The sequence below is a fragment of the Salmo salar genome, chromosome 12 (assembly GCF_965601325.2).
Source record: "Salmo salar chromosome 12, fSalSal1, whole genome shotgun sequence".
NCBI lineage: Eukaryota > Metazoa > Chordata > Actinopteri > Salmoniformes > Salmonidae > Salmo > Salmo salar.
The window spans coordinates 103,191,923-103,203,771 of NC_138302.1; the positions used below are offsets into that span (position 1 = coordinate 103,191,923).

At 43.7% G+C, this 11,849-nt stretch overlaps 1 protein-coding gene across 1 annotated transcript in view; it reads left to right on the forward strand.

Annotated features, from left to right (window-relative positions):
• Positions 1-8,544: 8,544 nt before the first annotated feature.
• Positions 8,545-11,849, forward strand: part of LOC106566236 (sodium- and chloride-dependent GABA transporter 1) — a 23,050-nt gene continuing 19,745 nt past the window's right edge. Inside the window, exons 1-5 of the mRNA XM_014134126.3 lie at positions 8,545-8,987; positions 10,158-10,542; positions 10,847-10,978; positions 11,304-11,404; positions 11,801-11,849. The exon at positions 11,801-11,849 is cut by the window's right edge and continues 61 nt beyond it. Of these exons, the coding sequence (XP_013989601.1) occupies positions 10,317-10,542; positions 10,847-10,978; positions 11,304-11,404; positions 11,801-11,849 (508 nt within the window). The 5' untranslated portion in view covers positions 8,545-8,987; positions 10,158-10,316. The remainder of the gene's footprint in view (positions 8,988-10,157; positions 10,543-10,846; positions 10,979-11,303; positions 11,405-11,800) is intronic.

An 11,849-nucleotide genomic window follows, 5' to 3' on the forward strand; every position in this document is an offset into this window, starting at 1 on the left:
GCTGCCAAATTCAAATGAAATTACTATAAATATTTAACTTTCATGAAATCACAAGTGTAATACATCAAAATAAAGCTTAACTTGTTGTTAATCCAGCCGCCGTGTCAGATTTCAAAAAGGGTTTACGGAAAAAGCAAACCATGCGACTATCTGAGGACAGCGCCCAGCACACAAAACATTATGTACAGTTACCAGCCAAGTAGATTAGTCACGAAAGTCAGAAATAGCAATAAAATGAATCACTTACCTTTGATCTTCGTATGGTTGCACTCACAAGACTCCCAGTTACACAATAAATGTTTGTTTTGTTTTGATAAAGTCCCTCTTTATATCCAAAAACCTCCATTTTGTTGTCGCGTTTTGTTCAGTAATCCAATGGCTCAAAGGCGGTCACAAAAGGCAGACGAAAATTCCAAATAGTATCCGTAAAATTCGTAGAAACATGTCAAACGATGTTTATAATCAATCCTCAGGTTGTTTTTAGCCTAAATAATCGATAATATTTCAACCGGACAAAAGCGTCGTCAATATAAAAGATAAACAATAAAGTTGCGCTCTCGGTCGTGCGCAGTAACCAGCTCTGGGGACATCCCATTATGCACTCATTGAAACTGGTCATTCTCCCTCATTTTTCAGAAAGAAAGCCTGAAACAATGTCTATAGACTGTTCACAACTAGTGGAAGCCATAGGGAACGGAATCTGGGTCCAATCCCTTTAAATGGTCAACACAGTCCTAGCCTGGTTATAGCCTGTTATGTCACGTCAACACAGTTCTAGCCTGGTCTTAATCACAGCCTGTTATGTCACGTCAACACAGCCCTAGCCTGGTCATAGCCTGTTATGTCACTTAAACACAGTCCTAGCCTGGTCATAATCACAGCCTGTTATGTCACGTCAACACAGTCCTAGCCTGGTCATAGCCTGTTATGTCACGACAACACAGCCCTAGCCTGGTCATAGCCTGTTATGTCACGACAACACAGCCCTAGCCTGGTCATAGCCTGTTATGTCACTTCAACACAGTCCTAGCCTGGTCATAGCCTGTTATGTCACGTCAACACAGTCCTAGCCTGGTCATAGCCTGTTATGTCACGTCAACACAGTCCTAGCCTGGTCGTAATCACAGCCTGTTATGTCACGTCAACACAGTCCTAGCCTGGTCATAGCCTGTTATGTCACGTCAACACAGTCCTAGCCTGGTCTTAATCACAGCCTGTTATGTCACGTCAACACAGCCCTAGCCTGGTCATAGCCTGTTATGTCACTTCAACACAGTCCTAGCCTGGTCATAATCACAGCCTGTTATGTCACGTCAACACAGTCCTAGCCTGGTCATAGCCTGTTATGTCACGACAACACAGCCCTAGCCTGGTCATAGCCTGTTATGTCACGACAACACAGCCCTAGCCTGGTCATAGCCTGTTATGTCACTTCAACACAGTCCTAGCCTGGTCATAGCCTGTTATGTCACGTCAACACAGTCCTAGCCTGGTCATAGCCTGTTATGTCACGTCAACACAGTCCTAGCCTGGTCTTAATCACAGCCTGTTATGTCACGTCAACACAGCCCTAGCCTGGTCATAGCCTGTTATGTCACTTCAACACAGTCCTAGCCTGGTCATAATCACAGCCTGTTATGTCACGTCAACACAGTCCTAGCCTGGTCATAGCCTGTTATGTCACGACAACACAGCCCTAGCCTGGTCATAGCCTGTTATGTCACGACAACACAGCCCTAGCCTGGTCACAGCCTGTTATGTCACGTCAACACAGTCCTAGCCTGGTCTTAATCACAGCCTGTTATGTCACGTCAGTGCTGTCATCATGTCTCATCATGACTTGCATGACGAATGACACAATACTTTGCTGAAATGCGTTTGCATCCAGACAGTCGTATTCAAATATAAAACATCATTATGGAGTATCAAAGGGCTAAATGTGGATATTTGTCCAAAAACATCTCTCCAAATTAGTGTGGCTAGATCATAGGCCGTCCTTCTGAGTTACATTTCCATATTATCATTTGTTTTTTTTATTAAACACAGTTGATTTTGTTCCAAACTGCTATCTTTTTAGACATTTTAAATGTGTATTATCATTAGAGTAAATTCTCTCTGCCATTTCCATCTGCTTCTTCTATGACAGACGACCTCATTGGTGATTCTACTGCCGTCGACGTGGGATCGTTTTGCACAAAAATGGTGCTTATAGCTGAATACCAACAAAAAAAAGAAGACCTCAGAGAGATGAGATTATCACAAAACCTACTGCAATTATATGGTTCAATGCACAGTGGCACTATCAGGTGCCCCCCACTGTCAACGCTTGCCAAATACACATCCCAAATGACAACCTATTCCATACATAGTTCCTATGGGCCACGGTCAAAATGCAGCGCACTACCTAACGTGAATAGGTTGCCGTTTGGGACACGTCCTCTGAATGGCTGCAGGTTGGCGCCAGGTGGGCCGGCATGTGACGGTGGTGTCTCTCTCTGTGCTCTGCTAACCCCGTCCCCAGAGGGAGAAACAACCAGGTGGGGTTTAGAAATGCTACATTTAATTTTGTATCATTTAGTAGGTTAGCTCACCCCTCATTGGCTTCCCATCTGGTGCCGTCCCAAATGGCACCCTATTTCTTGCGTAGGGCTCTGGTCGAAAGTAGTGCACTATATATGGAGTAGGGTGCCAGCCCTGGTGTAAAGTAGTGCACTGTATAGGGAATAGGGTGCCAGCCCTGTTGTAAAGTAGTGCACTATATAGGGAATAGGGTGCCAGCCCTGGTGTAAAGTAGTGCACTATGTGGGGAATAGGGTACAAGCCCTGGTGTAAAGTAGAGCACTATATAGGGACTATGGTGGTCATTTGGGATTTAGCCTACCTTTATGCCTTTATAGTGCAGCAGATCAGAAACCACAGCTATTGGCTTCTTACACTACAACAACAGACACCACACGTACCGAGAGCATTATCTCCAACCTAGACCCCTTTCTCATCATCAGAGACAGACAGACAGACAGACAGGCAGACAGGCAGGCAGGCAGAGAGAGAGAAGAGCTTAGAGAGAGAGAGAAGCAGAGAGAGAAGCTTAGAGAGAGAGAGAAGCATAGAGAGAGAGAAGGGGAGAGAGAGAAGGGGAGAGAGAGAGAGAGAGAGAGAGAGAAGCTTAGAGAGAGAAAGAAGGAGAGAGTGAGAGAGAGAGAGAGAGAGAGAAGCTTAGAGAGAGAAAGAAGGAGAGAGAGAGAGAGAGAGAGAAGCTTAGAGAGAGAAAGAAGGAGAGAGAGAAGGAGAGAGAGCCATAACGACAGCGTCTCCTCCGTGCTAGGCTGTGAAGCCATCATGCTACATCACACTGTTCAACCAGGAAACTACATCTCTGTGCTAGGCTGTGAAGCCATCATGCTACATCACACCGTTCAACCAGGAAACTACATCTCCGTGCTAGGCTGTGAAGCCATCATGCTACATCACACCGTTCAACCAGGAAACTACATCTCTGTGCTAGGCTGTGAAGCCATCATGCTACATCACACCGTTCAACCCCCAGGAAACTACATCTCCGTGCTAGGCTGTGAAGCCATCATGCTACACCACACCGTTCAACCCCCAGGAAACTACATCTCTGTGCTAGGCTGTGAAGCCATCATGCTACATCACACCGTTCAACCCCCAGGAAACTACATCTCCATGCTAGGCTGTGAAGCCATCATGCTACATCACACCGTTCAACCCCCAGGAAACTACCTCTCTGTGCTAAGCTGTGAAGCCATCATGCTACATCACACCGTTCAACCCCCAGGAAACTACATCTCTGTGCTAGGCTGTGAAGCCATCATGCTACATCACACCGTTCAACCAGGAAACTACATCTCTGTGCTAGGCTGTGAAGCCATCATGCTACATCACACCGTTCAACCCCCAGGAAACTACATCTCCGTGCTAGGCTGTGAAGCCATCATGCTACATCACACCGTTCAACCCCCAGGAAACTACATCTCTGTACTAGGCTGTGAAGCCATCATGCTACATCACACCGTTCAACCCCCAGGAAACTACATCTCTGTGCTAGGCTGTGAAGCCATCATGCTACATCACACCGTTCAACCAGGAAACTACATCTCTGTGCTAGGCTGTGAAGCCATCATGCTACATCACACCGTTCAACCAGGAAACTACATCTCCATGCTAGGCTGTGAAGCCATCATGCTACATCACACCGTTCAACCCCCAGGAAACTACATCTCCGTGCTAGGCTGTGAAGCCATCATGCTACATCACACCGTTCAACCCCCAGGAAACTACCTCTCTGTGCTAAGCTGTGAAGCCATCATGCTACATCACACCGTTCAACCCCCAGGAAACTACATCTCTGTGCTAGGCTGTGAAGCCATCATGCTACATCACACCGTTCAACCAGGAAACTACATCTCCGTGCTAGGCTGTGAAGCCATCATGCTACATCACACCGTTCAACCAGGAAACTACATCTCTGTGCTAGGCTGTGAAGCCATCATGCTACATCACACCGTTCAACCCCCAGGAAACTACCTCTCTGTGCTAGGCTGTGAAGCCATCATGCTACATCACACCGTTCAACCCCCAGGAAACTACATCTCCGTGCTAGGCTGTGAAGCCATCATGCTACACCACACCGTTCAACCAGGAAACTACATCTCTGTGCTAGGCTGTGAAGCCATCATGCTACATCACACCGTTCAACCCCCAGGAAACTACATCTCTGTGCTAGGCTGTGAAGCCATCATGCTACATCACACCGTTCAACCCCCAGGAAACTACATCTCTGTGCTAGGCTGTGAAGCCATCATGCTACATCACACCGTTCAACCAGGAAACTACATCTCTGTGCTAGGCTGTGAAGCCATCATGCTACATCACACCGTTCAACCCCCAGGAAACTACCTCTCTGTGCTAGGCTGTGAAGCCATCATGCTACATCACACCGTTCAACCCCCAGGAAACTACATCTCTGTGCTAGGCTGTGAAGCCATCATGCTACATCACACCGTTCAACCAGGAAACTACATCTCTGTCCCCTTCCTCCCTAACTTATAATTACATTAGTGGGCACCGCTATAACAGCTGTCATGGTAGGTTATAACAACTGTTGTGGTAGGTTATAACAACTGTCGTGGTAGGTTATAACAGCTGTCGTGGTAGGTTATAATAGCTGTCGTGGTAGGTTATAACAGCTGTCGTGGTATGTTATAACAGCTGTCGTGGTATGTTATAACAGCTGTCGTGGTAGGTTATAACAGCTGTCGTGGTAGGTTATAACAGCTGTCGTGGTAGGTTATAACAGCTGTCGTGGTATGTTATAACAGCTGTCGTGGTAGGTTATAACAGCTGTCGTGGTAGGTTATAACAGCTGTCGTGGTAGGTTATAACAGCTGTCGTGGTAGGTTATAACAGCTGTCGTGGTAGGTTATAACAGCTGTTGTGGTAGGTTATAACAGCTGTCGTGGTAGGTTATAACAGCTGTCGTGGTAGGTTATAACAGCTGTCGTGGTATGTTATAACAGCTGTCATTGTAGGTTATAACAGCTGTCGTGGTAGGTTATAACAGCTGTCGTGGTAGGTTATAACAGCTGTCGTGGTATGTTATAACAGCTGTCGTGGTAGGTTATAACAGCTGTCGTGGTATGTTATAACAGCCGTCGTGGTAGGTGATAACAGCTTTCCTTGTATGTTATAAAAGCTTTCCTTGTATGTTATAACAGCTGTCGTGGTATGTTATAACAGCTGTCGTGGTATGTTATAACAGCTGTCGTGTGTTATAACAGCTGTCGTGGTAGGTTTTAACAGCTGTCATGGTAGTTTTTAACAACTGTCATGGTAGGTTATAACAACTGTCATTGTAGGTTTTAACAGATGTCGCGGTATGTCATAACAGCTGTCGTGGTATGTTATAACAGCTATGGTGTTTATAACACTGTTATTGTAGGTCTTTCCATATTGGTTTTAAATCTGTGCTTTGTAGTCTAACGAAATGAGTTCCTATCAGAAGATGAAGGACCAGAAGCTGAGATACGGCAGAGAGAGTGGCACATACCTGAATACGGCCTCACAATCCAAATGAGAGAGAGAGAGTGGCACATACCTGAATACGGCCTCACAATCCAAATGAGAGAGAGAGAGTGGTATTAGATATTAGCTGAGATACAGCAGGGAGAGTGGTACTGGGTGACTGTGGGTAGGATATTAGCTGAGATACAGCAGGGAGAGTGGTACTGGGTGACTGTGGGTAGGATATTAGCTGAGATACAGCAGGGAGAGTGGTACTGGGTGACTGTGGGTAGGATATTAGCTGTGATACAGCAGGGAGAGTGGTACTGGGTGACTGTGGGTAGGATATTAGCTGTGATACAGCAGGGAGAGTGGTACTGGGTGACTGTGGGTAGGATATTAGCTGTGATACAGCAGGGAGAGTGGTACTGGGTGACTGTGGGTAGGATATTAGCTGAGATACAGCAGGGAGAGTGGTACTGGGTGACTGTGGGTAGGATATTAGCTGTGATACAGCAGGGAGAGTGGTACTGGGTGACTGTGGGTAGGATATTAGCTGTGATACAGCAGGGAGAGTGGTACTGGGTGACTGTGGGTAGGATATTAGCTGAGATACAGCAGGGAGAGTGGTACTGGGTGACTGTGGGTAGGATATTAGCTGTGATACAGCAGGGAGAGTGGTACTGGGTGACTGTGGGTAGGATATTAGCTGAGATACAGCAGGGAGAGTGGTACTGGGTGACTGTGGGTAGGATATTAGCTGTGATACAGCAGGGAGAGTGGTACTGGGTGACTGTGGGTAGTATATTAGCTGTGATACAGCAGGGAGAGTGGTACTGGGTGACTGTGGGTAGGATATTAGCTGTGATACAGCAGGGAGAGTGGTACTGGGTGACTGTGGGTAGGATATTAGCTGAGATACAGAAGGGAGAGTGGTACTGGGTGACTGTGGGTAGAAAATTAGAAACATTGCTGGCACCAGGTGATTTGAACGATCGGGTCATGATGAAATCATCTATTCACCATTTGGTATGCATGGACTTCAAGCTTTTGAAGAATAAGAAGAGTGGATAAAACACCCAATCCCTATTCTAGCTGAGTGAGCCAATCAGAACGGAACACAACAGACGCCATCTTTCTGTTTTAGCTGTTTATGTCTCTTGCACTTTTCCAAGTCTCAAACTCACCGAGGCCCACTATAGTGTCTACTATCGATATATTCGTTTGTCTCAACATTTGGGGTTCAGTTCTGCTTTTAAAAAGTCTGTTTTTCCTCTGTCACCGGGGTCTTATGCGGAATTAAAAAAAAAGATTATAGACGCAGTTTTCAATTTATCTCCCACCCTCAGACTAGCTTTTATTGACTGGTTCCTCTTATCACAGTTTGCCAGCAACCACAGCATGATTGACATCTGCCTCCATATCTACAACGGTTGTTTTCCTCTGACGTAAAAAAAGAGAAAAACGGAGGATTCACAACCAGGTTTCGAAATGTCACCTTGTGTATTCTACTATTCTAACTCTCAACAGTGAATTGAGACACCGACTGAGTTCATTGAAGAAAAAAAATATATATATGTTATAGGGAGACGCATTTGCCCAACCTGGAATAAGTCCCCAATGTGTAAATATCCCTCCACATCTCTCAAAATCAAATCAAATGTATTTATATAGCCCTTCTTACATCAGCTGATATCTCAAAGTGCTGTAACAGAAACCCAGCCTTGTAACGATCGCCTGGAAGAGGGGACCAAGATGCAGCGTGGTAAGTGGTCATAATGATTTTTAATGAGACACTTCAAAAACAAACAGGGAAAACGAAAGCCAACAGTTCTGCCAGGTGAACACACAAGACAGAAAACAACTACCCACAAAACCCCAAAGGAAAACAGGCTGGCTAAGTATGGTTCCCAATCAGAGACAACGATAGACAGCTGCCTCTGATTAGGAACCCTACTCGGCCCAAAACAAAGAAATACAAAAACATAGAAAAAGGAACATAGATCGCCCACCCAATGTAACACCCTGGCCTAACCAAAATAAAGAACAAAAAGCCCTCTCTATGGCCAGGGCGTTACAAGCCTAAAAACCCCAAACAGCAAGTAATGCAGGTGTAGAAGCATGGTGGCTAGGAAAAACTCCCTAGAAAGGCCAAAACCTAGAAAGAAACCTAGAGAGGAACCAGGCTATGAGGGTTGGCCAGTCCTCTTCTGGCTGTGCCTGGTGGAGAAATGACAAAGTAAAGCTTTTCAACACCATAAAACTAATATTGAAAATATTGAAAATTCCAAATATCATTCCAAATAAAGTGGATTAATGGAAAAATGAATTTGTTTCTGGGAATATTAACACAGTTAAGGGTATGATAACTTTCCTATATGTGAGCAATCACGTAAAGCTAACAAAAATGTTAAGTCATATAACTGTCTGTGAATCACCCAATCAATTCGTGTAGAAAACAAAAATCCCCAAGTTGTTGAAAAGCACTATGCATATAAAACCATGAGACAATAAGATGCCCCTTTCTCAAAACCACAGCGATCTCAGTGGTGGAAATGTTGGACACGGGGAGGGTCGACTTTCAGATGACATTGACGCTATGTAGATGAGAAACGGGGATTTGTGCTCTGCGTAACAACCCTGGCCGCTGAAGATAGATGGTGTTACGAGGTGAAGCTGCTGCCTTTTCGTGGTGTTGTTTCCCCGCTCTGCTCTCCTCTCCTCTGCTTGGCTCTCTCCTTCAGCATCACCAAGCTAACGGACAGCACCACTCACACCTTGTTCCTGCTTTCCTGCAAACTCACCTTTCCCATCAGGATCATAGTTTAGTTCTGCTAATCTATCTCTAAAAAATATATATATATATATTCGATTCGGTTAGAAGCTTCACGAACACAACTTTTAGAAGAACGCACGGATACTATACCATGTCCCACATTTCTGGCTGGCACAGCAGTTTGATTGTAAGTACAGAATTTACGTTTAACAGTGTGGGAAAACTTCATTGCGATGGTCAGAACATTGGACAGAACCGTGTGAACCCATTTGGGGATGCGGAGTTGCTGTCTCGGTGGGGAAAAACGGTGTTTCAGATGTTGCGCACTGAGTAGCCGAGATGATTCGCCTACAGTGGATAAATCAATGATATATATATATATATATTTAAATCCATGCAACTTCAAAGAGAGTGATAAATCACATCATTCTACATTTGATTCGTTTTTTGAAGTTCCATAATTCATCGAAAATCATCAGCAAATGTGAAAGGAAGCGTAAGGAGAGTGACTGACGCGTAAAGCTTGTCGCTTTTGTTTGCGGGCACTTATCCATCTCCATCCCCTTCCATAAATTTCAACTAGCTGAGGGGCAAAACGGGGGATATTTCACCATTATACCACAGATATAGAGGCACGGTATTATTCAAACAAAGAAATGCCTAAAAATACCAAAAGCATGACGTTGCCTAGCCAATGTTTCCACAATACGCACATTGCGTTTTGACTTGTAACAGGAACGATTTTTGTTTTGTTTTTATCAATCAATTTACTTTTGTATCACATTTATTATGAATAGTTAAAGAAAACTATATTCAAAGTATTTAACCTCGGATAATTAACAGACAAGCTGATGTATGTTAATATGAATGCTTTGCATTCAGTTTTTATTTATAACCTTACACTTATTTGGGTGGATACATTCTAAGCCATAGCGCGTGAATGAATGTAATGTATCTTTTTTATTTTTTTTGTCAAATTGATGGTTGAGTTCCTCTGCAATTAACCATCCAAATGCTGAATAATTGGACAGCTGTGATCGCCTCCTCCTCTTAACAGTGTTAAATGACCTGTCGGCGGAATGTGTGCTGTTTTAAAGACGTATAAAGGAGACATTGAGAGTAACGACGCTGTAAATCAACCTGGCTGGTTAAAAAGCACCACAGGGTCCTCTTGTGATCTCTTGTCCCCAGCGCCAACAAAGTGACTCAATGAAAACTCTTCAAAACGGCCCATTTTCAGCGCTATACTTTCATTTGGATAATTCCCGTGTTAATGCAATATTATGTAAATATTTACAAGGTCCTATCGTTATTTTAATTTCCTATTTTAACATTCTCTTGCTCTTTTTTTTCCCAGGTTCGCTTTTAACTTCCTCGGTGTTCCCGCTCCTTCACATCCAACGGTCCACCGGCTGGGTAACAAACCGTGAAGCTGCTGTCTACGTGGATCGGTGGGGTTAAAATCTTCCAACCGCCTGCCACCCTCGCCAGGAAATCTAACATTAATCAGAGAGACATGGCGACTAATGGAACTAAAGCCTCGGATGGACACGTTTTAACGGAGGTGAATGCGGAGCCTAATGACAAACCTAAAACCTTGGTCGTAAAAGTCCAGAAAAAAGAACTTCCCGAAAGAGAAAACTGGACTGGAAAATTTGACTTTCTCCTGTCTTGCGTCGGTTACGCAATTGGACTCGGAAATGTCTGGAGATTTCCTTATCTATGTGGGAAGAACGGAGGAGGTAATCAAGATGTCGGCGCTTTTCCGTGTTTTCAAAAAACAGAAGGAGGTTTAAAACTTGACCCTTCAAACAGGGAATGTGTTCTGGGTCCCTCATTTAAATAATCCCAATGGTCTTTTTCTCTCCAGATTGAGCGTAATTATCATTAATTTTAGGCGCATCAGTGTGATGCAATTTTTTTTTGTCTTTATCTCTTTATCTCTTTGGATGATTTGATGATTTGTTCCCGGTATATCAATGTAAATGGTCACTTTAATTCACCATTATATTTCTTTGTTTACTTCCCCTTTCACCTTCCATCCAGGGGCCTTCTTGATTCCCTACTTTTTGACGCTCATATTTGCTGGTATGCCCCTGTTTCTGCTCGAAACGTCCCTCGGTCAGTACACATCGATTGGAGGGCTTGGAGTGTGGAAACTGGCTCCCATGTTTAAAGGTAAATCAAAAAATACTACGTTTAGAGGTTCAACTGAAATACATCTCAATATATTCCGTAAAACAATTAGCTCTCCTCATCCAATACTCTTTTTTTTTTTTTAAACTTGTTGTCAATAAACACACACAAATATCTGCAATTTCAGTGCATGTCTTCACTCCCCGTTGTATTACAGATTAAACCACATATTTAATATAACTTGCTAAAGTTATTTTATGTTAAAAAAATGTATCTCCAATTACTCAAGGTGTCACATGATTTCATTTCATTTTATATTAACTGACAGTATATACATTCCTAATGCTACTCTTCCCTGCTGTTCTAGGTGTTGGCCTAGCCGCTGCAGTCCTTTCTTTCTGGCTAAATATTTATTACATTGTCATCATTTCCTGGGCTATATACTATCTCTGGTCCTCCTTTACTTCTGTGAGTATGATGGATATTACTGATTTTCTATGAAAAAAAAGTTATAAGTACAAAACAAAAACAAAAAAACACGAATTAATGTGAGGTTATTGCATTTCGTTCACTGGGAGGTTTTAAAAAAGGAAAAGCTAATTTTCCCTGATGAATGTCTTTAAGTAGCATGACTGAGAACTGAAAGAGCAGGGGCATAGGCCCCATCCTTCAGTGTTATCCATTTGAATGCTGAAAAGAAAGAAATACTGTTTCTTTTATGTATAGTTAATTCAAAGATATCGAATTTGGCCATCAGTACCCTTTCAACAAAATAAAAAGTGGTGCATGTCGCCTGGGTGAAAGAGATGGGCAAAATGACAAAAAGTGAGAGAAACCCCCCCCCCCCCGTCTTTGTTATTCCAGGAGCTACCATGGCAATCATGTGGAAATTCTTGGAATACAGAGCGCTGTT